The sequence below is a fragment of the Gallus gallus genome, chromosome 1, assembly GCF_016699485.2.
Source record: "Gallus gallus isolate bGalGal1 chromosome 1, bGalGal1.mat.broiler.GRCg7b, whole genome shotgun sequence".
NCBI lineage: Eukaryota > Metazoa > Chordata > Aves > Galliformes > Phasianidae > Gallus > Gallus gallus.
Window position 1 is genome coordinate 33,613,174 of NC_052532.1, and position 27,730 is coordinate 33,640,903.

At 43.7% G+C, this 27,730-nt stretch overlaps 1 protein-coding gene across 6 annotated transcripts in view; it reads left to right on the plus strand.

Moving 5' to 3' along the window:
* Positions 1-27,730, plus strand: part of SRGAP1 (SLIT-ROBO Rho GTPase activating protein 1) — a 140,277-nt gene that overhangs the window by 45,284 nt on the left and 67,263 nt on the right. For 5 of the 6 annotated variants that reach the window (XM_046938079.1, XM_015281504.4, NM_001080101.2 and 2 more), the window contains 2 exons: positions 23,331-23,526; positions 25,649-25,811. In XM_046938079.1, coding sequence (XP_046794035.1) covers positions 23,384-23,526; positions 25,649-25,811 — 306 coding nt within the window. In that variant the 5' untranslated portion in view covers positions 23,331-23,383. Of the gene's footprint in view, positions 1-6,584; positions 6,697-23,330; positions 23,527-25,648; positions 25,812-27,730 lie in introns of all 6 variants that reach the window. The other variant, XM_025147892.3, reaches the window with a different exon arrangement.

The window sequence follows — 27,730 nt, forward strand, 5'->3', positions numbered from 1 at the left end:
TGCAATTTTACTTTAGATTGGGGCTGTGATTGTTGCTTCCAGGTGCCATATATTAGCAACACATACGAATACTTAGTGGTTGCTAGGAAATGCAGCGTTTTAGTTTTGGCTGCCACTTTGGTTCATTGAAAGGCTGGTCCTCTCCTGTGCTCAGTCTTGGGCTGCCAAAGGAGTTGGTCTCTCTGCAAGCACAGTGGCATAAAAATAGGTTTCAATTTTTGTAACTGTATTATTGTACAACCTAAGTTACACTCCAACAAATATCACACTCCAGATGGGCGGCTTTCAGCTTTTATTGCTTCCTGCTTTTCTTGGTCTGAGAGGTAAGCCGTATGTTTTTAAACACGGGTTAATCACGCTGTTCCACTGGCGAGATCAGCTCACCCTTCATCAGGCTCGCCATTAGCAAAATGCTGATAAGTGGAGTTTGGATTCTTCTGGGGTGAAAGGCCCAAAGGTTTTTAATTAAATTCCTGGCTCTGCTTCTCAGTGTTGTCAGATGCCTTCCATAGTGTTTACTCCCCAGAACAAGATCTAAAACCGGTGTGTTCCACTGGAGCCGAACCCGCAGCATTTCCTTGCAACCATATTACTGTGTGTGGGTCACTGGTTGTGCAGAACTGTACCAGTCAGTGCTGGTTGGCCTTGCTGCTCCAAAATTCCTGCTGTGGTTAAAGAAGTCAGGACATGACATGCTTTCAATGCTTCAAACTCATGTTACAGAAGAGAAAAGCTCCTGGATCTTCATCAATGTGAATTGAGTATTGTAAAACCAAAGAAAAAGATATCATGGAAGGAATGAACTTTTTTGCATTTAAGCATTTATAGCCAAGCCCACCATACGTGAGGAGCCCTACTGGAGCTTAAGCACCAGCTTTCTGCTCTCAAGTATATCTGTAAAGCACTTTACAGTCTGTTATCTCCCCTTTTCTGTTAGGGTTGACTGTCAACTCTTCCCAGCTGGCTGATAGCAAAGTAGTTGTTCTCCAGCCTCTTCATTTGATATGTTACTCCTAGCCAACCTTCTGGGAAGGGCTACCTGCTGGCAATTAGCTAAATCAGAATCCCTATTCCATGTTAGCAGTCCCACTTCTGCCACTACTATGTTCATCACACAATGTACTATGTATGTATGGCATGTTAGCTAGGGGGTGTTTAAGTACCTAGTTTGTACAAACTGGAAGTCCATAAAACTACTGCGCTTCTGAACTGTTAATAGTATTTTCTGGATTTCCCTTTCCTGATTACATCTGTCACCATGTAATAGGCTTCACCATAGAGAATATACAGACACTTCATGATATTTGTATACAAAATAAAAATATGGGATAGCTTCTGCCTTTTCCATGGAGGGATAAGGGAAAAGGGCAGGAAGTGTCTTGGTCAAATAATGAGCAATAATATTAGTTTTGGTAGAAGAAATGTATAGGTGAATCTCCTTGTCCTTGTGTCTAAGCTGTGTATGGTGACAGGTATTTATCCAGTTAATTCTCTTTCTGCAAATCCAGGACACCTTCCCTTAAGAGAATTTGGAATGAATATGACTTTTCTCCTTTAGAGATTTTCCAAATTTAGAGCAGCACAGCCTTGCTCTGCATAGCTACAGGTTGAGGCAAGTATGCCCATAATGATATACAAGCCTGATAGATTTGGGTGTCACATATGCAGCTGTAAATGATGTAACACCAAAAGATACTGAATTTTTTCAGCTTCATGCCTCTAAAAATTGAGATGTAAGCTTGATCTTAGTTCTATTGCAGAAGAGTCCGGAATCCTGAATGTTTTTCACTCATGTCTGTCATGCCAACATCTGTAGAAAGGATTATCCACACTGCAGGAAGGTCAGGCAATTCTACTTTGCAGTGTATCGAATGAGTGCTTACACACTTGGTCAAAATTTGCCATAAAATTTGTAAGACTTAAAATCAGAGCACGGCATTTTGATAATCTTTTTAAAAGCTCCAACGGAGTCAGCCTGTGCCTGTCTTTTGTGAGGTCACGATTTTCAAGGAGGAGATGCAGTCCAAGGTCTTTTCAACCTTCTTGGCTTCTGTATGTGTACAGACACCCCTACTGAGCTGTGGATAGCCTCCAGCTGGGGTTCTCCTGAAAAATAACGGCTTCTAAAAGGGGGGTGTGTTTGTGTGGTAATTCATCTTATTAGATAGTCTGCTAACTTGAAGCGTGCAGATAAGTTTTAGGATGTAAAGATGCAGCGTGCTTGAGAAGAAGCAGATGGGAAGCTTATTTGTCCAAAGGCACTTGTATTAAGAGGTACGCTGACCCAGGTGCTAACTCTGCTGCTCTACTGCCAACTTGTGCTGCCACACAAGTCACCACCAGGCTTAAAACCAGAGGAAAATCCTTTTGAAGCAAATGTATTTTTCCTGTTTTGGATGCACTAAGAGCATCGCCCTACATTTCAGAGGTTCTTCTTAGTTTGAGACTCACAAGGCTCATCTTCTTCCAAGTCTGAGGGTTTGAAATTTAACATGGGGGTTTTCCTCAGTGTTTCCACCGCACTGCAAAATGCAGTCGTTAATGCTGAGTTTCTTCCAGCAAACTGAAAAGTTGCAGGGTAGTTGGGTAGTAAATTCTATTCATAAATCAAAATCAGGCTTAACTGCTGGTTTTTATCTTACTAATGCACGCGTCCGCTACTTTCAGCATCAGATAGTGTTTCTCAGATAGGAAGCAAAATTCACAAGCAACTTCTTAGTCTTCAAAAGCACTTTTTGGATTCCTTCAATTAGAATCTTAGACTTGCAGTTAAGATTATACAGATTAGATAAAGCTTCATTTTGGAGCATTCAAAGGTGAGTAAAATCCTTCCATAAACTGTAGATTGGTTGAAATATTGCCAGAAAATGTACAGCAGCTTTTCATACTTCAGATGTTTTACAAGACTACAGCCTAGCTGTGTCATTCCCTTTTACTTGTTTTTAAGCATTCTGCCTTCTGTGCTGGAACCCCTTAGACTCTTCTCAGAGCTAGCATTTACTTCTCCCTGCAACTGCTGGGAGTAGATGAGAACAGCTGTAGTGCCCTCCTGCTTTACGCTTGGACAATTAACTCCTTGTGACCACGCAGATGTTAGTTTTGCAGGCTGAAGGCAGCACTGCAGTTTCCTCTCTTCATTCTAGCTACAGATGTCTGCATATTTGAATGCTCAGAAAGGGCTTCTTGACACCTAGAACAAAATGTTTTCCTTAGGAAGCAGGAGGAAGTTATTAGTATGCAGACTCACAACAGAACTCTCAAATGAGCTATTTCAGAAGTGCTAGTATGGGGGTAAATGTGTCACGTATACTCTGTACCAGAATTGTCACTCTTCCTGGATTTCCTTTACCATCAGTGATGTGACTGTGTCTGTGGGTGTGCATACATGGAGAGGCAAAGCCTACAGCTGGTGGTGATCTGGATGTCTGGAACCTGCTGTCACCCCTTCCCTGCCACTCAGCCATTTCCCCAGAGCTGTGCTTTTGTGTCCTGCTGTGGGACGTCAGACACCTCCTTCTGCTCTTGTCTTAGCTTTCAGCTATTGCACAGGTGTGGTGATAACTATCTCACTTTATTCAATGACTGATAAAGGCAATAGAGAAACTCAATGCTCTTTTAATTGTGTACTGTTTTAACAAGGGCTGCCTCTTTGAGTTGTAGCAGACAAGCACCTGTCACCTGGAAGCTCATGACCAGAAGAGAGCTATGGTGTGGGGAGAAGCCGAGAAGGAAGAATGGATTGCCAGGTCTGAGAATGAGATGTACAACAGTCACTGTAGCTCTTTGGTCCCCTGTACCCAACTTTGTGGTCAGGAGGAGGGATGAGGATAGTCTGATCATCTCAATCTTTCCTCTTGCAGTGGATGTCAAGTGGCGAAAACACTCTCCTCTCCTCAGCATGTGATGGCAGCAGGAGAAGAGAGCCCCTACAACCCCTTCTTTTTACTCCCTGGCAGCTCAAAGACAGGCAAATACAAGATGTATAAGCCTTCTCCCACTCTCTGTCCCCTGTAGCCTGAGAAAGTCAAGTAGGAAGAAATGAAGGGAAAAGAGGAAGCATAAGTGTCTGAAAACAATCTGTTTCCTCAAAGCATAGATAGGATAGGACATGGGGATAGGAGGAGGTGGTAAGAGTAGTGCAACAACCTGTGGCACTCATTTATATGGTACTGTGCTGCTTGGAGATAAAGTCCCTGATGTACATGGCTTCAAGTACTAGCAGCTGGGCAGAGGTGTGGCAAACACCCAAGAGTGACAGTGGTGGCTCCTTGAGGGATATGTTTAGCATGGTTTTTATCCCTAGAGGTGTCCAAGGCCAGGCTGGGTAGGACCCTGGACAGCCTGTTCTAGTGAATGGCGGCCTTGCCCATGGCAGGGGGTTAGAGCTGAATGATGTTTAAGGTCTCTTCCAACGCAGGCCATTCTGTGTTTCAGAGACCTGTGCATCTTGCACTTAGTTTTTCTCCTTTTTCCTGTAAAATTGATTCTCCAGGAGCTTTTTGATTTTTGTTTGGGATTTGAGTGTAATGTTTTTAATGTGTCAGGAAAAAAAAATCATAGGGTTAAAATGACAGATCATAGCCTGTGTGACTCCTACCAATCGCTTAGAGATTAGCTGAGTTGGTGGCATGCCTTTAGGATTACAAATGGTAAAGGAAAGCTGGAGAGGCCAGCTGAACTCTGGAGAGAGGCCATTCTGGGAAAATTCATCTCCTAGTTAGAGCTTCTCATTCTGCCATAGTTAAGGGCTGGTCATTACTGTGGTTTTCTAGCTATTATCTTACACCTGGAAATAATTAACACAAGATTGAGTTCCCTGTAGAATTCCTTCAAACGTATTTGTTTGTGGAACTTATCTGTTGCACTTGATGTGGCATTTATAATAGATAAATCCTTCCTCCTGAGGCAGATCCTTGTTCTGTTCTTGTGTATGGCTTTTTGCCATAGCATTTCCTCCCTCATGTATTTTCTTTAGACTTTTAAGTCCCTTTGAACAAGGAGGTATTTGTTTTTGCTTCTTATTTAATTTCCATAACTACACTCTTTCCTGACTAGTATGTTTGTAGGAGCTCATAACTTCTTTTGTGTTAGCATTCCAACATCTGGGTTTGGATAGTAAGTGCTTCTGGTCCATAATGTGTACTCAGTATCTTGTTCCGTGGAGCTCTCATGTCAGCAACCGCCTTGTGCCATCAAGTATATTGCATCCTATCTTCCTAACCCAGAAAGCAAAGAGTTGGAAGGAGAGGTGGCAAGAAGGAAAATGCTACTGTAGTTACAGAAGACATCTCAGTGGTGAAGGAGTCAGCTTGGTGTGCACAAAGTGAGAAGGCATGTTTCTGCTCCTTCAAAAAGGTCAGCACATGTCCCCTATCTGGCATATTTGTATTAGCCAGCTGGTGACCTGGCCAAGCTCCTGCTTGGCAAATCTGGCCCTGTCGTAGCTGACGTAGTATCCAGCACTTTGCAAAAGGGAGAGTCCTGAACAGTGTCATAGTTTGGTGTGCTGTGTCTGGGACAGATGGTTTTGGAGTGCCAGCTCCTGTCGTGGAAGTCTTTTCTTCCTCCACAATAAAAATAACCAATAAAAATAATTAACAGTAAAAAAATAAAAATAACCTACACAATAAGATACTTCCTTTTCCTCACGAGTGAGTAACATCCTGACACCTCCATGCCTCGGGCTTAACACACACATGAAGAAGCAATTACATGAAATACCACTTCCTCCCTGGCTTCCTCTGCGATTCAATTGCTTCACGTTCCCGTGCCCTTGGTGCCCTGGTGGATCTGTCCCCGGCACAGGTGTCCGGCCCCCAGCGTGGGTAACCCTCATGGGGCTGGTGGCACAACAGCCTTTGGGCACCATAACCACCATGCAGGAGGACTCCGCTCATAGTTAACTGAATGAGGAATTAGGTTCCTGAATGTAGATACCGCGGTATGTCTTAGCTAACATAAGTGCCTTCACCTGAGACATGGTTTCCTATGGATTGTTGCTCCATACCACTGGACATCCATTAGTGGGATGGACGTGTTAAATGATGGTTTGGTCTGCAAAACTAAAAGGTAATTCTTCCACAGGAAACAAGGTGAAATATGTGGTCATGTGTGCTGCAGGCTTTAGGCAGCAGAGCCGTTTATCAGGGAGAGAGCTATATCATCCTTCTTGTTAATGCTTTGCACGTGCATTTTTACTCAAGTGCTTGACAGTATCTGTTGTACTTTGTAGCTGACAGTAATAGAAATCGACCCTGTGCTGGAGGACTTAGCATGGACAACAGCGAGCCCTCCGTAGCAGTGCCATTGCTCTTGCCAGGGCATCAGAGTGTCGTTGTTTGGGAACTGTATCCTTGCAGGTACTCTACGGGGTGTCTGACGCAGAACTGACAGACAAGACAGCGCCTTTGCCAGTCACTGCAGGAAATAATGGAGCCTGCGATCAGATGACAGCACGTCATGCAGGGCATAAAGAGCTTTTCTCGCCCCTTTTTTTTCTTAACACGTGACCACGCATCTGAAGTGTATTTTTGTCCTTATGCTGCTGCCCTGATGTGCTGCTGCTCTTCTCACCCCACTCCAAGGTGCTGCAGTGCCAGGCACGGCATCCCCACAGCTGCTGCAACTCTGTGCTGGTGCACACCCAACAACTTCTTTCTCTTCAAAATTGGCGAGTACAAAAAGTTCGTCATAAGAGTAAGTATAGAATCTCTGTTTCCCAGGTGTTGTGTCCATACCCTGTTGTCCCCATCATGCCACCAGCTTGTCTAGCCTGCATGGGTTCAGGCACGGGCTCTAATTGCAGCACGACAACCTCACGGTTCCTGTATGTGCAGCATTTGTCAGGTGGTGGTTTGAGATTTCTGTGTACGTGGCTGATGGAAAGGTCTCCGGTACCTAACAGACAAGACTGTGCACAGCTGGGTGTGAATGCTTTTGATCAGTGCAGCTGCTGCTGTGAGCTGGAAATGGCTTCCTTGGCTAAATCTTAACAGCCTCATGCTGAAGGGGGTGCAGCATTCTGCCTTTGTGTGCGAGAAGGGTACAGCTTCATGAGGTGAGCTGCCCTTTACTGTATTTTTTTTCTCAAGGAGTACACCCATATTTATGGGTGTTTATGTCTGTAGGCTTTAATAAGAAATGCCCTTCATCTTTCAGAACCCTGCTCTGTATTTTTAACGAAGAGTTTTTGTATTGCAAGATTAAATATCTTCTCATGAATCCATCAGGTAGAATTCTCTGTCCTGCTCTGCTTTTCCAAATGCCTCTCATATAAGCTACCCACAATGGAGCAAATGACTCCACTCCCCCGAATTTATTTTTAAAGCCCCCTAAACATATGGGAATACAGAGGGAGCATATGTGTGCTGAGTAAAACATATTGGTGAATAGAGATGAGCATCCTGCAAATCAGTGCTTTACGTGTCTCCACAGTGCATGTGTGGAAAGATAACGAGAGGGCTTCCTTTTGCCCCCAAGCAGACACATTTGCCAGGCATCCCTCCACCAGGTACAGCTTCTGCAGGGCTGCTGCTTATCCTACACTGATGGTGGTGGTGGTGGTGGTGCCCAAAGCTTTTATGTCTTGCCTTGAATTTTCTTTGGCAGCAGTTCGTTTAGTTCTTCTTACTGGAAGATTTAAATCCTAAAAATTCTTCCTAAGTCACACTGGTTAATGGCATCTTAAGAAAAAATTCCACAGTGTTTCCTTTCTGCAGGAAGTGAGAATGTTTGAACTTTTGTTTACATCTTAATTGGACGCTTCTAATAAATCAAAGGGCCAAAACTTTGCGGAGGAGGGAAGTTTTAATTAAAATCATTAAGTTCTTAGAACTGACTTGGGTTTCTTGAATTAAAATGCTTGAGGGCCGTTCTGATTTATTGAGTTTTGTGGTCGTCTTTTTTTTTTTTTAGCTGACCTCTACACACCCTGTGTGTGCTGCCGCTTGGGCAGCCATAGGCTCTGAATGCATCTTTCCTTCTTGCCTGCACACCTCAGATGATCCCTGCACCGGTCGGGGTATGAGCCTGCCCACAGAGCCTGCTGGGGGCTCAGCCTCCAGGCAGTGTGAGGGGGCTTGGCTGGACACAGCTGTCCCACTGGCGGTCCCAACAGAGTCCTGGGATGCGAGTGGGCTGAGCTGAGCAGCGCTCCTCACTACAGGGCAGTTAGGAGGTTTTTTGGATGAAAGAATCGCTCCACAAAACTGTAAGTGACCGACAATAAAAACGAAATCTGATACATTCCTATCAAAATCCATTTCATGTCTAGCCTTAAGGATGATGCAAGAAGCAATTATTCAGAAGATTAAACTGTTGCAGATGTGCTTCTCTCTCAGAGGACATGAGATTTGCCTCCAGTCATTTCCTTGTGTTGCTCCAGTCAGACTACACTAACTCTGGGTGGCTTTTCCACCCACCCACTCTGTGGAGCTCAGCAGCTTGTTTGGCTTGAGTGTGAAGTGCTTGTAGGTTTGCTGGAAAACTTTTTCCTAGCAAGCTGGCTTACGGCCACCTCTTTCTGCTTAAGCTACTGGCTTTTCTGATCTGAAATTTGCTTATCTCCAGTGTGTAAGTCATAAAAGGAATTTTTATGAATGGAATTTTGAAGGGGTTCAAAAACCAGGCATATTTGGGCACCAGCCTTGTTACAGTTTTGGGTACAGACTTGAATGTTGCTAAAGCACTCGCTTTTTAAGACCAGTTGGACCAGTGACAATGTCCGGCTTCCCAGAGCAATAACTGGAATGCTTGTTTGGGAAAAGGCACAGCTCGGTTTTAGGCCTTGTAATAATGCATGTTCCATGATTTACACAGAAGGAAAGAGGTTCAGCCAGAGAGGCTGAGAAAGGCCACGTTTATCAAGTAGTGCCGTGCGCTTGCATCGTTAGGACTTGTTCTGGAAAGCACAGTGCTGGTTCTGCAGAGAAGACTGGGCTGAGCAATCTGGCTGGTGCCACTCGCCATCATCTCTCACACCATATCAGGCCTTGCAGCAATTTTGTAAATCCAGCCTTAGGGGGAAAAGAAGAAAGTCAAGTGGCAACTTCTCAGTAAATTGCAGTTAGATTTGCAGGACCTTCTTGGTGAGGGTTGCTGGGCCTATCCGCAGTAGTGTCTGAATGTTAAAGTCCCATTGAGTTGTCTGAGCAGCCTTTCTTCACATACCAAGCTCATCTGTTTTCTGATGGGTCAAAACCAATGCTAATCAGGAATGAAACTGTGTTCTCAGACAAGGACAGAGCTGTTTAGTACATCAGAAAGGCTTGACTTGCAGGACTCTCAAGTACCATTGGAGCTCTTTTCTGTCATTGCTTTCCATTGTGGAAAACAAAGATAATTTTTTTCTCCTATTAGCACTTTGTTCTTTCAAAGTCGATAAAGGTAAATTATAGTCAAAGCCCTTCATTGCATCTACCAGCTATCTTAGTCTCATTACTCATAACCTGAAAATCAGTGTGAAAAACAAGAAAAAATGTATCTTAAAAATTTTTGGTGATACTACCTTTTCTACAGTTTTATGGTTTAGAATTTGCTGCTTGCATTTGGACTTAAGATGCTGGGATCTTTGTTGTACCATCGTATTTAGAAATGCCAGTGTGAAGGATTAGGACCACGCAGTTTTTGAATAGTGCTAGTGCCTGTGTGCACAGACAGTGCTGCCTATGAATGGGGTGTCTACCAATGACCACAAGTATTTAATGGGTGTTGTGTTACTGTCTGCAGTCACATCCAGGCTTGGCACTGTGCTCAGCACTGTGGGGGCATTCAGTAAGCTGGAAGTAGAAGCTGGGTTACTGATGGCTGACCTGAGGAGGATATGGCCAGCTGTGAATGGGCCTCTACATCTCTCATTGCTTGCTGCCATACCTGGTTTGTCCTTTGGAGAGCTTTTGCTTTTTGGTATCTGAATTTGGTACCCTTTGGTATCTGGATTTACTTTATTTATTCTTCAGAAATTTCCCTCTATCTTTTTTACCCAGATCTGGAGGATAGGTTTTTACAGGACAAGGTTTTCTGCAATGTAGGTATCACACCTTTGATTTCTTCACTTGTCTCACTGCTTTCTGTGACTTACCAAACTGTTCTACTGCTGTGACCACTGACATGCTTCTCATAGCTGGCACTTTGTATGTATGAAAACTCAGTGGCACAGATTGAGTTTCAGTTTTCCAGGGGAAGGACTTGGTAGATACTGCTCCTGCTCTGCCTATTGCAGCAACTCTGCTCCTTTATTTGCACCAGCAAGGACTTTACTATCAGCATATCTACTTCCAAGTTGCGACAGGCTAAAAATAGAGGCAATAATTGGTTTTTAATGGTCTTTTTATGAGGGGATCCTGCACTAAGTAGCACATGAAGGATTCCTCCCTTGGCCTTTCATTGAAAGTGCCCAAAGTGGCACATCTGCTTCCTACAGCTGTTCTCAGTGCCTTTGCTTCCGTAGAGCAATGATCAGAGCCCCACTGGAAGCCATAACCATCCATATGTCTCTTGGAAAGAGACAATTTTCACAATAGATGTAGATTAGAGAATTGTTGCAGAAAGACAGTGCAGATACTGAGCTCTGTAAATCATCAACTTCTTTATTTTACTGGTTCTAATTCTTAATCTCGTTTAAAAAAAAAAAAAAGTTATTTTTTAAATTTCTAACAGATTAAAAATTGTTTCCAGAGGATCTGGTAATATGCAAATGATTCTAGCCCAAAGATCCCTTACTAGCAGGTACTATTCCTCATCTCAGTGTTGAGTGGGTGAGCAGCAGTTGCCTACGGTCTCAGCAGTAGATGTATTTTTTCTTATCCCTATCAGCATGAACCTCGGGGGGGCTTTCTTGTCCTCCAACTATAACAACTCAAGCTAAATTTAATTAAATGTGGTCCACAATCCAATTTATACTTCCCCATAGCAGAAAGATGGAACAAATAATCTGCTCTGTGACACTGAAGGATTTGTTTTTTTCTCACTGCTGGTAGTGAGTAGAAGTTGGGGCTCTGAGTAATTGAGTTCAAATCTGTCAGAAAACATTCCTTTGAGGTAGACGTTTTATTTTCTCACTTAGAAATTATGTCTTTTACCAGATCAGAGCAGTACGTAGACAATATACTTGAAGCTTGGTAGAATGTGTATCATCTTATTAGTTCAGTGACACATAAAAATACCTGACTGCTACTACTGTTTGTTTAATAGTTACACTGAACCAACACTGCAATTATCATTTAATGGTTTTGTCGGATTCCAAAAGACAGAAGTTGTTCTTCTGTCGTGATAGGGATTGCTATTTTGTTTCAATTGTAAACATTTTAATGTTTTCTGCTCAAAGTTTGGCAGATGAAGCTTTCTATGAATTCCCAGAATGTGATGTTGTCCTGTTTCTTATATCTCCCGTTCATTCAAATTCAGTATTGCTATGTGAAAGTGAGCCAAGGCACCAGAATGTATTTTCAGGTAATATAGTCATGCTCAGAGGGCCAGTAATTGCAGGCTGGGAACTGCCTCTCTCAGACACTCAGACCGTGTCTCCACTACAAAAGGATGCAGATCATGGCCCGTCTGCCTGCCTGAAGGACGTGTCACCGAGCAGGGCTTGCATTTGTACAGATATATCCCTACAGGGGATATGAATCTTGGGGATATGGTTTAGCTCCAAGACTTCTTGGGTGGTAGATGCCAGCCTCCTCACAGTGTTGCATGGTGAGGTTGGAACTCCAGGCCTCAGCTGCCATAAAGACCCCTCGCCCATGCAGGGTGTTGTGGACAGTCCCTGGGCCATACTGCCCCTGAGCTCTGCCCAGGCGGTGTCTGCAAGGACGGGGCTCATGGGCAGGGGCCAGTGCAGCAGTGACAGCAGGCTGTGCAGCTCCAGCATGCTGCTCACGGCTGGATCTCTGTCCAGTTTGGTTCACTGAGGTAGATAAGGCCTCATGCAGTGAGGAGGATGTACTCGGGTATATTATTAGCATGGGATTTGGGCAGAATGTTTTAAAATTAGCACTAAGGCATCGCAGCAGCATAGCTGTCTCGGTGAAGAAAGGGAGCGTCACGGACATGTCACAGCAAAAAAGCACAAAATTGCTGTTTTAGGTAAAAAGTGCTCAGTGTGTTAAATTTACAGTTCGTAGGAGTTTAATGTGTAAAAGATAAAGGAGCAGTGGTGAAAGCATTTTGCTATGTGTTAGACAGGTTGAACTGAAAAGGGATGTGGGTAGCAACTTGGCACACGCAATATGAGTTGCGGTTTTCCTCTCATCCTTAACTGGACGGTGACTTCACCTTGGGACTTAAAAAGCTGTCACTGAAAGTCACGGCTGGGTCAAATGTGTGGTCTGATTTACAGCATGCAGTGGGGCGTATGTCATACTAAAAATGTTTTACTGACCTCTCAAAGATGTGCCGTGCATGAGAAATTACTTCCAGAGGATGCAGAGAGGGCATTTTCTGTAGTTATTAATTCCTGAGCCTTATCACAGTGATAGTAATCAAAGTACAGGAGAGGCCGTGCACAGCACGCTGATGGATGTGCAGATAGTGTCGCTGGGTTTCATGGCTTTCCTGGTCGTTTGCTGCTCAGGAATTGCTGCCTGTGCTGCTACCAGCATGACTCTCATTCTAAGAGCTATGTCACCTGCCAGAGGCTCAGGATAATTTTTTGTTGTTGTTCAAAAAAGACACATCTCCCAACGTTTAATTTATAGAAGATGCCATCAGACGTTTTTCTTGTCAGCTATCCACCTGAGATACTGAGAAGGAGGGGTTCGATTGCTGTAGAGTTTCACAGAACAAAATGGTGCTCCGTGCGGTGGGGAGGTTTCTGTTCTCCCTGCGGGTGAAGGACGTGTGAGCTCCAAGCCTGGTGCCACTGCAGGAGCTGTCGGTGACAGATGGCACGGTGCTGTGGTGATACTGACCCGTCTGCAGCCGTGCATGAGCTGGACAGGGCTTTCACCACCTGCCTGATAAAGGTCATATGGGTTTTCGTTACCATTCTGCTCTTGACAGTCCGATACAGATCTTTTCCTCTTCATATTTGCCTGCATACTGCATTCTGCATTCTGAAAACTTTAGGAGAACCTTTTGAAAGGAGATTCTGCTGCATCTACCGAGTATCTGTTGTGTTTATTGTATAGACTCCACAACAAGAGCATACTTGCACTGTGTGTTGAACCAGAGTTGTCTTGAGTTATTTACAGGGCAACTCAGAACTTGCTTTCACTGCAAATCTCATTTTTTCTTCTGCAATTGGGTATTACTGTGAAAAGTCATAGTAATTATGACTTTAATCAATTTTATATATTTTCTTTTCCTGTCTAAATCTAATTAAAGGAGGAATTAGTGAACTGAAGCACTAAAATAACTTCTGAGCTCTAGAGAGGGGTGGAAAAAGGGAAAAATAGGACCTAAATCTGTCAAGTTGAGATAATAAACCAGCGTCAGACGGGATGCAAGGGTTCCCCAGTGCTTTGTCAGCTCCTGCCTGCTCACAGCGCTGTCTCTAAAGTGCAGATTAAAAGGAAAAAGAAAGAGACTGCAATCTCTTCTGTCTGCCTTACAGTTTCCTCGTGTGGGAAAGGAAAGATGATACAGAAGTCTTCCAGGGCAAGAACGAGACTGTTTAACAGAAGTGCTTGCCTGCATTTTAGTGAGGAGTTGATGATGGTGATCCCAAGGTGTGTAAAATCTGCATACAACCAGCGCTTCATTTTGTGTTGTACCATCAGTTTTAAGACTACCAGCTGCTGCTCCTTTTGTTCTCCCTTTCTTGCCATTTGTGGCTCTTGCCTGACCAGTGCATCGCTTACCTCAGAGGTGCCCTTCAGATGGCAGCAGCCCCCAGCACAGGGCCAAGAGCCTTCGTGGCCATTTGGTCACCTAGCCTGGTCAATGATTGGGCTGTAGGCTTGGAAACACCTGCAGAGGTGGGATGCCAAGCCTAGAAATTTAAGTGAACGAGACTAGACTAGAATTTAAGTGAATAAGAAATGAGACTGCAATTGTCAGACAGTGATTTCATAAGCAGAGAATCCACAAAAGTAAGGAGGTCTTTTTTTGAAAGACCCAGGTGAGCTGAAATACATGCATAGAGATACAGGAAGGTAAAACCCACCAGCAGTTTGGCTGGAGCAGGAGCAGGACAATTGACTGCCATCCAGAAAATATTGCCCTGTAGTTTGTGACCCACACACAGTGATTTAAGAGCAGTAAGATCACCCAGCCTGTACAGAATGGTATTTTTGTTCAGAAGTGTTTTCTGCCAATCCCTGAAGCAGGATCATCCACCTGTAGGGGTGAGTTTTATCTCCAAGTCCCGGTCCTTTGAATTGGTGTTGATGTGCCGAGGTGACGTTCTGGTGATTGTTATGAATTGTTAATTGCTATGGATAGAGTTTCCCATCGTCTGTGATGGGTTTAATGTAGGAATCAGTTTGATTAATTCCTGCAAAATTCGGATCAGACTCTCCAGAAAGTTCCAGCCTGCCCCTGCCAAGCCTGGTGGTGAACTTGGTATTCATTCTTCAATGTAAACTTCTGCTGGGAACGAAACTTTGCTGTAGCTACCCGCTTTTGGTATTGTTTTGAAAGAGAGAGGCTGACCTGTAGTGGCAGTGACTTAAGTGGTCTGAGCTACACCTTCCTTCCTTTTCCCTGGTCTGACAATACCTTTGGAGCACAGCTGAGAAAACCTTTCATTTCTCCCCATGGCTTCTTTGTTCTGTCTGCAGAGGTGCCAGCACTGAGGCACGATGACCTGGAAGGTTTGTGTAGCCAGGATGTAAGAGGGGAAAAAGGTACTGCCTCCTTTGACAGCAGTATGCCTGTTAGGTGAGCCTGAGCTTCAGCCTTGAGTTCAAGCAGAGAGTTAGGTAGTAATCCCAGCATGAGGAAAGTTAGTGGCAAATCTCTACTGATTTCAGGGAGATCAAAATTTGCTTTAAAAGTCTCCATCTTTTGCTGACATTAATTTTCTGGGAGGCACAAATTTCACCATCGGTCAATGCTAAAAGTGCTTTTAAAGGTGTAGGAATAGAGGGGTTCTTTTGTCTGCTTTATGGAGCGGTAAAGCTGAAATAACGTTTCTTCAGGTGCTAGTTAAAATGTAGGATTCACAATCTAATTTAGAATCTAAACACAGAAGAAGCGTGTAACAAGAAGGTGGCACAATGTGTATGATGAATGAATTCTATTTGAATAGATAAAAAACACTCTCTGTGTTCTGTAAGGAGAGAATTTCCTGTACAGAGAAAACAAGCAGAAGGAAGGATACATTTCATCTGCTGTGATTAGGGCAATCTCAGCAGCCTATAATAACTAAATTAAATAGTAGACCTATAGAAATCTGTGGCCAGGAAGGGGTATGGTGGTGGTTTTTTTTTCTCTTGTAGAGTGCTCTTGTCAACCCAGCATTCCAGACATTGCTGCAAAGAATTATTCAAAGGAGAGTCATGAATGATTTTTCTGTTCCGCTGACAGATACCTCATTGGGAAGAAGAGGAAACATTTGGGCGTATGGAGTTTTCTTTTAGTATACTTCTGTGCCCAGAGTTCAGATCGGCAGGGAAAGGCTGATAGTATCTGTTACAAGCATTAAAAAAACCTAAACAGTGGAAACCCTTCGGAAGCATCAAAATGAGTTGTCACACACACCTTGACAGTTTAGATGCCCTAAGTGGGTTTTTAGATACCTACTGCATGATACCCTGTCTGCTCAGTAGACAAAGATGCCCACAGACTCCTTGTCTGTCCCTCACTCATCTTTCTTTTTTTTCCTTTCCTTTGTAAGGCTGTAGGCCTTTGCCATGAATGCCCTGGTTGGGGCGGCGTCTGGTTTGTTCAGTTCTTCTGAAATGTGTTTTGTGGCTTGTTTGATGTGAGTTCTTCCCTCTCCTTTTGTGTGCCCATGGTTTGCAGAGCTGATGCATTTGTCTGGAGGCAGAGGGCTCCCACTGCCTGCGTCACCATGCAGCCTGAGGGCGGCTGCTGCAAGGCCCTGCTGCACATCTTCCAGGCCCAGGAGGTGTCCTGTGCTTTGCTGTTTTTTCTGATTGGCAGTGTTCTGGGATGAGCTGGGCTTTTGCTGTTGAGCAAAAGTCCCTTCTCCTCTGAGTGAGGTCACAGGTATTTTCCTTAGTCCCAGCTCTAACAAAACAAGGACGAGAAAGTTGACCTGTGTTATGCTCCAGTATGGATAGGACGCGGGGCCGATGCCTTGCCATGATGCATGGGAGCAGACAGTGCCGAAGCAGCAGCACTTGAGAGGTGGTGCAGGCAGCCTGCCTGCCCAAACCCACGGCCACTTGGCAGCAGCACCATGGCAGAAGCACCCAGCCAAGTTGTGAGCTGGCGAGCTGCCCTCCATTCAGGCTTAGACTGCAGGCAGCCAAGTGACCAACAGCTGTGGCTGTGAATAGCAGGAGGGCGTTATTCCAAGAACAACATGATGAAAATCTTCTTCATCTATGTCTAGAGGTTTTTGTGGCTCTTCCAGAGATGTGTCTGAAGGTAACTGGAAGGTGTAAGGTGCCTGGATGCAGCCACCCCTTTTGAACCTCATCCACTGGGATTCCCCAGTTACATGGTTCTGGCTGAGAGCATGTTGCTGCTCCATCTGTGGCTGCAGTAGGCAGGACTAGGGCAGTATTTGCTTGAACGCATTGCTTAAAGTTTTCAGTTACAGCAAGGAGAGAAGCTCTTATTTCTCTGCTCTTTGTTTCGACTGTGACAGCTAAATGGGTCTGTAAGCAATTGTCTGCATGGTGGAAATGTTTTCTACAGCAGCATTTCTGCTAATGACCAATCAACGACCGATCTTCAAGGCTGAGGTGCCCAAATGAATGAGTTGTACAGGAGTCAGGAACTCAGGTGTCAACAGGGTCTTCAGATCCCTGACCCTTTGTGCAGCCCTCCAGATGCCAGTCATGGTTCCCACTCCCATTCCAGCTCTGCAGGCTCCTGTGTGCTAGGAAGCAACCTCAGCCGCATCTCCAAAATCCCCAAGCAAACCAAAAACCTGAAATGGATTTTTCTTGGAAATGGCACGCAGCCAGATAAATTTATAATTGGGGTTTGCGTTGGAGGGGCTTCATTTTAAGTTCAAGCACGTGTAAGCCATATGCTGAATGTCCTAAGTGAAATCACCTAGGGAGTAGAAGAAAGTCCCCAAAATTTCTGCCTTCGGAAGCATGTTGAAGACAGGGAAGTGATTATCACTCATCTGTTGTAGAAAGTTAATGTTGTGGAATAGACTTACAATCTATTTAGAGGCATTTCTGCAGCAACCTGTGAGAGCCTGACTCTAGCACCTCTCATCATCAGATGTCACGCAGTTGGAATTTCCTGGCTTTGGAAGTTCTTGTGGTCCTAGAAAGTGGACTCGGAGCAGAGCGTGAGCCAAGCTCTCTGCTGACCACACTGCTTCTCCTATGATTTATCATAGAAACACTTCGACAGCTTTCTAGTTACGGCTCTGAGAAATAAAAGCTTGTCCAACACTAGTACCTTTAGGCTTCATATTTTCTACTATCAGCAGCTGGGCCAGAAGAGGCACCATAGGGCTCATACCTCTTATAATCCTTATCTTCTTGTCTGCTGAGAGGCAGGATAACATCCCAGGCAGGCTTGGGAGCGCTGATCCTAGGGGTGACTTAATTCTAACTATGCACGGGAGAGCTTCCCTGGGCCTTTCGGTGGTTGCTGCTGCTCCTTCTCTGCTGACACTGTACCTGGCCAGCTGGAGCTAAGTACTTTCCTGAGAATATCTAAACATGGGAAAAACTGGCTCTGTAAACCAAGTTATCTGTGCTTTCGCAGGGATAAGGAATGTCTGCACTGATGCAGCTGCTGGCCAGCTGTGTTCAGCTAGACCAAAGCTCTGCTCATCTCAATAGAGGATCCAAAGGCAGATCCTCACAAAGACAGAAGATGAGGATGAACTGGGAGGGTTGATCTCTTGAGGAAAGAAATCAACTTTTTACACAGGTATATAGTAGTAGGACAAGGGGGAATGGTTTTAAACTGAAGGACAGAGGATTTAAATTAGATGTCAGTAAAGTTTTTTACAGAGAGAGTGGTGAGGTGCTGGCACAGACAGCCCAGAGAGGTTGTGGATGCCCCATCTCTGGAGGTGTTCAAGGCCAGGTTGGATGGGGCCCTGGGCAGACTCATCTAGTACTTGCCTGGCAACCCCACCTGTGGCAGGGGGTTGGAGCTCAGTGATCCTTGAGGTCCCTTCCAACCCAAGCCATTCTATGATTCTGTGTAGTGTCCCAGCTGCAACCAACAAACTTAGACATGAGCCGGTCTTTTATGGAATAACCGAGGCATAGTGAGAGTCATGTAAGATTGTGTCTGTAAGGAAGAACTATGAAATGAATAAGGCAACAATATCTTCTTAATTACGAACACATGCCAGTCATTAGATGATATCTAGACTGAATTTAAGCTCTGAATCTTTTCCTATGAAATACAGTCTGGATCTCATAAATGTAAGAATGAGGAATATGTGTATGAGTAGCTCACTGGTGTAAAAAAAAAAAAAAATGGATGAGTTGTAGTGGATTGGAAATAGAAAGTCTAAAACACTGTCAAAAAGCACTCTAGTGCTTTTGATGAGACACTGAGTGTTTTAAGGCTAATGTAAAATGTAATTTTTTTGTGAGAGGGATATTTGAAAAAGGTGGGTAGGTGATGCAGCTTTCTTTGAAGTTACCAAGTGGATGAAGACCTGCACATAAACATGCCTTGTGGGAACGTATTTGTGCTCTTAAATAATTTTGATGAGCTTCTTGCTTTTATCACCATTAGTAGGATGGGGCCTTGGGGCTCTTTGCATCATTATCCAGTGATAACTGCTGGATGGATGTATTTGTATGTTGTAATCACAACTTCAGTATGCCAAGGCAGCAGGTGGGAGGCTTGCAGACCCAGGGAGCAAACGAGGGTCCTGTTCATGCAGCATTTTTACAGGGTTTTGAGCAAACAGCAAAAACAATGCCAGTGCAAGCACAGAAGTTATTTCCACCTAGATAGAGTAGAAGGGAGTTGAGGATGGCAGGCTGCAGCAGCTCATAGGGAGTGGAAAGCAGCCATATAACAGTGCTGTGAAGGGTTCATTAAAGTCGTTTGGGTTGAGAGTTTGGTAGTGAGGGTGCACAGTAGTCTCTGAGTGTGGTGTGGCTGGAGCCTGCCTGACCACATGGGCAGTGCCGCATCACCTGCGAGGAACGTGGGTGTTCCAGTGGGTTGTGAGGCAATTGGGTAGTCTTCATAGGAAGTGCTAAAATAACACTGTTTTGACTTAGAATTCATATTAAATTTTAGAGTTAGAGAATGCTGTATGTCTATGAGATGTCCAACTTCTCGCCTTCTGAGGTCAAGAGAGGGGTATCCACAGCTTTCCAGGATGCTTGATGGAGCGTGGTGGTGGGGTGTTCATGGAGGTGAAAGTGATGAGTTGTGTTCCCTGCTGGTGTGTGGCCACCATGATCACCATATGTCGCATCACCATGTATTTCACTGCGGGTGCCTTCAGATGGGTCACTGGCCGCATCTTACTGTGGTGCTCTGTAAGTCATTGTAGTGCTGCTCTGTGTACATGAGGCAACTTTGAGTGTATTTCTGATTATGATTTGGAAGATATCAGTATCTCAGTTTCATCTACTCCTTACACCTCTCAAAACAGCTCTAATCTTGTCTGCTTTTGTTTTCTGCAGCGCACTGCTTTAACATCTTGTCAGAAGAAAATATGCTAAAGGTTAAAGCAGTATCTTAAAGGCTACGACAAACAAAACCAGTTTTTTTCTTAATGCTTTAATTCTAGGGAACACTGTCGAAATGAGTTTTTAATATGAAAATCTTTACAACAAAAGTTTACTCAGGGCTTATTGGTTTAATTACAGTTGCATTAACCACTTCCGGGTTTTGGTCATGTGTTCCAATCAAGTGGTTTTTTTCCACTTGATGTGAGTTCAGTCTGTTGAAGCTACGTTGTGAATGGATGGGATTCCCTTTGGTTGGACAGAAAAGCAGTGATTATGGCTGAAAATTGCTGTGCAGTGAAGGCGAAGGTGTTAATTTGCCCACAGTTTGAACGTGTGCGTTCCTGGCACAGAACACCCTGACAATCATTTTACATCAGCTACCCTGCAGAGGAGAGCAGGACAGTGTCATTGTCCCTTACAGCTGGTGTCAGTTCGACTTTTAATTTAAATGTGCAACAATACTGAGCAAGGACAGGCAGTCTTCTGTTGCCTGCTGCACCTGTCTGTGCCTCTATGGAGGGTGGGCTTACTGGTTTTTACTTGGCACCCTCTCAGCGTATTGGATAGTTATTTCTTCGAATATAGTGCAGCAGTGTTTCACACAGCTCTTTGCAGCTCTAGGGAAGTCACACGTGTGGGTTTGTTAAGGACGATAGAGTTGCATTGGTGAATTTTTCTGTTACAAGAGGAGATGGACAGGCTGTGCTGCTTAGCAGTACTTGGCCAGTTACTTGGGATTTGTGATGTGCAGCCACTCAGGCTGGCTGGCTGTTGTGCCAGTGTTTGTTGGGTTTTCTTTCCCCTTTTATTTTTTAATCCACAGTTGTCTCTTATCAGAAAGTGAAAATCTCAACATTTGCTGATCTGATTTCTTATTCATTGCCATCTCCGCAGCCTAGAAGCGTGGCATCACACACGTTATTACTAAGAGTAGAATTAGAAGGAGTGGGAGCAGAAGGACACAAAGGGCAAGAAGGAGAATTGCTGTGCCCCAGTCTCTTCTGAACACATCCTGGTCTGCTGGCACAAACAGAATGTGCATCTCCCCCTTCTCTCCTTGCTGCAGATAAGAGGCATAGCTACAGGACTGGCAGTCTTTTTCAATGCTGATATCCAACCAGTCAGGAATTGTGAGACATCCTTCATGAAGCTGCTGTCCCCCATCGCTCGCCTACTGCCTTGCATAGAGCTTGGAGCCCATCAGCCACCATCAGCGTACAGTGGTCGTGCTTCAGTTTTGGTTTTGAACATACAAGCTTGAAGGAAGCCACTGCTGTCAAGTAGTTTTCTTACATGGAATCTGTCATCCCATGTGCATTGTTTCTTGCATCTCTGTTCATGTATTCCTTTTTGAACAGTCTTTCTTGTTCTTGTTGCTATGGTAAAAGCTTGCCTAAAAAGGAAGAATTATAGCAGCAAGATCCATTGACCTACAAAATAATGAGAAGGTAGCTGCTCCGTACAGAGCTCTGGTTTTAAAGTTACTAGTGGAAAATCTCTGGTGGGGATGGGAGATGGCCAAAGTACAGGGATAATGTACGTGGATTTGGATTGAGTCAAAACTCCTGCTTCTGACCAGTGAATCTGTACAACCCATTTCCTTGAAGGAATTTTCTGTGATAACAATGTCCACAAAGTAGTGGACACTCAAGAAGAAAAGAAAAGGTTTGGTTTATTTTATTTCTGTTAATAACCTTCCAGCTTCAATGTGCTTTTCTCCTCTGCGTGCATCAATGTCATTGATAGGGTGTTGTATTACAGTGGCTCAGCCTTGCTGGAGGCATGGTCCTTTTCTGATGAGCTGATTTTAAATGAAATGAAAGTCAAAACATGAATTCTTTGGTTCACCTACCGGAGTATAAAAATGGATGGTCTCATTAATGATTAACAGAGCAGATGGTAGCTCAGAGGAGGTTTGGAAGAAAACACTGCAGTATCTGTCTCCTCTAGTAAATATATTGACTTAACAGCTTTCTGTGCTCATCCTACCTTATTTCGGTATACACGTTTGAATCCCAGCAGGCTGGATCTCTGCTGTTAGACCTGCTTTAAGATGAGTGAAGATAGATTAGTTCCTAGTTGCCTCAGATAAGCTTTTGCAATTTCATTGTTGCTTGCTGGCTTGCAGTTCCCTGTGATGTTAGTGGTGGTTTTCAGAAAGATTTTTCTACTTCAGTCCAATGAGGCATCTAAGGTCTCTGATGTCTTTTCACCCACAGCGTGGTTAAATCAGTAGAACATGAGGAGGCAGCCTAAGGACGTGAGGAAACAGCCTCAGATTGAGTCAGGGCAGATTTAAGTTGGATGTTAGGAAGAATTTCTTTATGAAGAGAGTGCTTACGCATTGGAAAAGGCTGCCCAGGAAACTGGTGTAGTCACCATCCCTGGAGGGATTCAGGAGATGTGCAGATGTAGCACTAAGGGATGTGGTTTGGCGATGGGACGCAGTAGTGTTAGGTGATGGTTGGATTTGATGATCGTAAGGGTCTTTTCCAACCTCGGTGATTGTGTGATGAAATAAACATCTACAACTTCACGAATATCACTTCTGGCATATTGTTTTATCATCAATATATAATGCTAAACTGTATATATATGATGGTTGCAGAGTGTTTGCTCCACAGTGTTGGATTCCAGTGTGCATGGGCAAATTCTAAAACTCTGATGAACCAGCCTTTCAAAAGAGGTAGAGGGATATTTTTAGACTGCGTGTTTCCAGAATGTGATTATCAACTTAGCACTAAAGAAATAGAAGTGTTTTAAAACAGGAAAAAAAGACCTAAATAAAGACACGTAGTAACCGTACATATGGCAAACAGTACAGAATACAGTGGTAAGAAATCTGGAGGCTTCTCCCTGTTACTCCAGGTACTCTCTATAAGCATACATTCTCTTCTAAATTGACTGATTTTGTTTTATATTAATAAATACACCACAGTGTCTGAAACTTTTTACGCATTTTCAGATGGCTGTTTCTAAATACAACTGCACTTCTTGCTCTATGCTCGCTGTAGCATATTGGTGAATAATACACCAGTTCTCCCTCTGGTGCAGATGGGCAGCTGTGGAAGCTCATCTGTGCACAGTTATGGTGAATAATGCCTCCAGAATTTATTGCAGAGTAATTTCCATGGTGTGCACGGTGATATGAGCTGGCATGGTCCACCTGGCAGTAAACTGATTACAGCCCAAAGGGTGCATGCTTAGCCTGACATTTTTGGGGGTAGCAGAAGGAGCTGCTGCTCAAGCAGTTGAACGCCACCCCCCCACAAGCAGATAGCTCCAAGCCAGATGTCTCGCTAATGCCAGAGGCTGGGAGAGGAAATGGGAGGCAGATCTGCTCTTATGAGCTCAGCAGACTGACAGCGGGTGGGAGGACACTGTGGCCCGATGATACGTGTGTCATGGCAGAAATGAGAGCTACCTTGGCTGCATCCCACTGCAAGACCTGAAATTCAGGTCCAGCTGGTGTAGCTGCAGAGGCTGGAGTTCTCCGGAGTGTTTGTAATTTTGATTCATAACTCTCAGTTCTCATTTACTTTCACTGACTTGAGTGGCATGTGCTTCTTTTATTAGAGATCCGAGCTCAACTCATAGAGCAGCAGAAATGCCTGGAGCAGCAGACTGAAATGAGAGTGCAGCTTCTTCAGGATCTGCAGGACTTCTTCCGCAAGAAGTCGGAAATAGAGATGGAGTATTCCCGAAACCTGGAAAAATTGGCAGAGAGGTTCATGGCAAAAACAAGAAGTACAAAAGACCATCAGCAGTACAAGTAAGAGATATTTCTTCCTCCTCATCTCCGTGTCAGCCTCTGTGGGGTAATTGGACAGCTACCCCACTCCTTGCTTCTGCTGGTTTTGAGTACTGGTAGGTAGGAGCCAGGTCCAAAGGCATACTACAAATTCTCATCCCTGCTTAGCAACGTAGCAGTTCTCACTTCAGCAGAAGGTAGCTGATTACATGAATACCACTGTGTTGATTTGGACCACTGCAGTTATCTTTGTTAACTTCATAGAACATTTTTCAGTTTCTTAAAAGGTATATTGCAGAAATATGATTCCTCACCTAGCACACTGAATTTAAACCATTTGAAATACAGTTGGTATCTGGAAGAGAAGCAGTGCCCCAGAAGTGCTTAAAAGTTGTGTGCTGATCTGTTGCAGTGTGGTTGACAGATTTTAAAAGTGTCTAAATAGGTCAATCAATATTATAAAAGCAACAACAGCAACAAAAGGCCACAAATATTGGCAAAAAGGCATTGAGAGAGAAAGCTGTTTTCATTTGCTGTTGCATGTGAACTTCTGGTACCTCTTTGCCACTCTTACTCCTGGACTAGGATGTGAATGTTATGTCTTGCTTGCAGTTTAATATGTCCCTTTGATGGCATAGTAACTTGAGGCAAAACTGAAGTGGTCAGATAGTAGTTGTCAAAAAGTATTTACAGCGTGTTTTAGAAAGTGTTTCAAATGCATTAGCTGCTGGCATGGTGTCATCTGGTTATTTTCCTGAGTTGAGCTGATTAATGAATGCATCTGCCTGGCTCTCTTTTGCTTAGGGATATAACCCAAAATTTTGTGTTCGGAGTTTTTTCCACTATCCAGCTAATACTGTGCTGTAGACACAGACATTTTTGTTTGGGGACAGAAATCTTCTCCAAACACATTGAACACAGAAGAGATTAATCAGAATACAGCACACAGAATTCAAGGAACAGTGCTATATATTTCTAAAAATTCTGTTAAGTGACTCAGTAGTTCTGACTGAGTAGTTCTGACAGGCTCTGCATGTCACTGCTTCAGAGGGAGCCCAGGCTGTTACATAGCTCGTGTCAAGATCCTTCTGCTTTGTGCATACGAACATCTTTTCTCATTCTTAAACATGTCTAAATCCAGAATAGCTAATGTGCATGGGTGTCATGACCGAAGTCCTGTCTCCAGCTTCGTTGTGCAACTGTCTGGTTGTTTTGAGAAGTGATCATAGCAAAAGTCACTTAAGATGGTGGTCTCCTTGCTGTTCCCACCGTTCCCTGCCAGAAAAGGCCAGGAAGGTGGGAGTACCTTCCTGTGGGAAGGTGGGATCCTGTGGGATTACCTTTGGGACACACAGAAGCAGTGCAGACCAAGTAATGTCAGCATGGCCCTTCAGGGATGCTTATGATGGCTGGGCTGAGTGAGAAGACCCTGAAACGTGTTGCTGTGAGTAGCTGTGTTAAGATGTCCCTCTCAGACAAAATGGGGAAGTTTCCTGAAACACGTTTCTGATTCACAGCAAATCAGTGCTCACTGAATGATTAAGAAAGGGCTTTGGTCTGTTAGTCATTCATTGTGGCTTTCATGCTGGGGGTAAAAGCTAAAGCTGGACAATCAGATGAGGAATTAAAGACACATTGTTAACAGTGGCAATAGTTAATTATTAGAATAATTTACCAAGAGCTGAAGGAGTTTCTCCCTCAATTCATGGCCACCCCTGACTATGTTATCTCCATGTGCCTGATCCTTTATTACTATATGAGAATCCCTATGCAAGAAAAAAGAAAGAGCAGAGCAGTGATTTTCTAGGTTTGAAGGCAAACTTACAGCTTCAGTAAAATGATAAGGCAAATTTTACAAATTGGTTTTTGTTGTCTGTGAAACAGTTGTTGAATTACGTACATTTCTGTCTGTGTTACTTTTTTGGTATTTTTGTATCCATGCCTCATGGGATTTGTGAAATTTGTCTTAAAAGAATCATCTGAAGCTTGCCTGATCTGACTTACTCCAAGAATGGATAGGCTGAGTTTTCAGAAGTAGTCATTTTTACATAACAAGTTATGAGTGTAAATGTCAGGGGGGTGATTGTGATAATGAAGTAACTTCCATTTCTGTACATAACACGTATGTATCTCTCTTCCTTAGGAAAGATCAGAACCTCTTATCACCAGTGAATTGCTGGTATTTACTCCTGAACCAAGTGAGAAGAGAAAGCAAAGACCATGCAACGTTGAGCGATATCTACCTGAACAACGTCATCATGCGCTTCATGCAGATAAGCGAAGACTCCACCAGAATGTTCAAGAAGGTAAAGCCTCTTCTGCAGTGGGGGCCCTCAGATGCGTGAGAAAGGCAGATGTGTCTTAATCAATAGCATTTGAAGAGAACGTTCAGCACGTGTAGCATAAAATCTGTTGTAGCATACTTACAAATTCTTCATGACAGCTCTCATGGAGCAAGTCCTTGGCACTGAAGTGCCCAGAAACCTGTTGTATACGCTGCTGACCTTAAGAACTGAATTGTAAATACCTAAGAGGCAAGGAAAAAAGCCTGTTCTTCTTTCAAAAACGCATTTGTCTACCCATGCAGAAAGGAAACAGTTTACATGTAGGACTCCCAAAATAGCCGTGCTGAATTAATGAATTATTTGTAAAAACGGTATTTCATTGTAACTCTGTCATCAGAGAAACTGTGATTCAAGCCAAATTAAGGGTGTGCCTTGCAGCTCTGCCTTGGCACCTGTTGATATTCACCAAAGCTTGCTGAATGTTTCTGGAGTCCAAACAGTGGATATGAACACAGGGAGGCAGTGGGTGGTGCATTTCAGCAGTGGCATCAGCCACAGTGGATCACCTCCTCTGGTGCAGATTTTTACAAGTGCGGCATGCAGACTCTTGTTCATCACTGGCAAAAATGCACAGCTTATGGTGGTGACCATGTCAAAAAACATGTTTTGCAGCTGAGGATTTGCTCTATCAAATAATGTTGTTGTGTTCTTTGTATCTGTTGTAGTTTCCATGGAAATAAATAGGAGACATTACTTTTGGCATGACCTACATATATATCTCTCTTTGGCTAAGCACTCTAAGGCATCTTAGCTTGAGATCTATATAATGCATTTGCAGTCGTCATTGTTACTAGGTTCTAAAATAAAAACAGTATATAAATGCACATCCATCAGTCACAGTTGTGATGTTTGCAGGCAAAGGTCATATTTAGTACAAGAAAGAGTTCCAAGAATTTTACAGAATATAAAGTATGTGACTAAACAATAGTATGTCTGGCAAGGGGTAATCATCATAGAATCATAGAATTGCTTGAGTTGAAAGGGACCTCAAGGATCATGAATCTCCAACCCCCCTGCTGCAGGCAGGGCCACCAACCTTCACATTTAGTATTAGCCCATGCTGCCCAGGGCCCCATCCAACCTGGCCTTGAACACCTCCAGGGATGGGGCATTTACAACCTCTCTGGGCAGCCTGTGCCAGCACCTCACCACTCTCATAGTAAAGAACTTCCCTCCGACATCCAACCTAATCTTCCCTCCTCCCCTTGTCCTGCCGTTATCTACCCTTTCAAAGAGTTGAGACAGGTTAATAGGTAATAGATTAATACATTCAAAACAGGAGACTGTTCTCATGTATATCTGACTACAATCTAGACGGATAACAGTAGAGTGGGAACAATGAGTTAGAGAATGCATAGGTTGTAGTTGATGGAAAGGAACTACAAATATGAGTAAATTGTATTGGTGTGCATTAGAAAGCTGTAACAGTAGCATGATCAAAATTTCTAGTTCTTCAGTCTCTAATGGTTTGTTAACTTGTGTCTATGTAGAGCTGTAGTTCACAAACCAATACCTTTACTAACAAGGGTGATCATTGTGGAAGTTGAAAAGATGATGGAAAAGCAATGTGGAAATGTTCCCGTACAGTCTGTGTGGAGATGTCTCAGACTTGCTTGAAACAGTAGAAATTTTTCAGTAATGAGTTTGGAATGAATGGCCTTTCAGTTGTTTATTTTGCTCAGAAATATCTATTTCATTATACGTGCATTACTAGGCTGGCCCATAGTTGAGGGTCTTTAGCACTAGAAATCTTGCTTTTGCTTTCCTTCTCTCCAGATGTGTTGTATAAAAATATCTAAAGTTTTCCATAGAGCAGTGTGTCTCCTTTATTCACTCATAATTCATAAATAGGAATTGCTGCAGCTTACCATCCAGAAGGG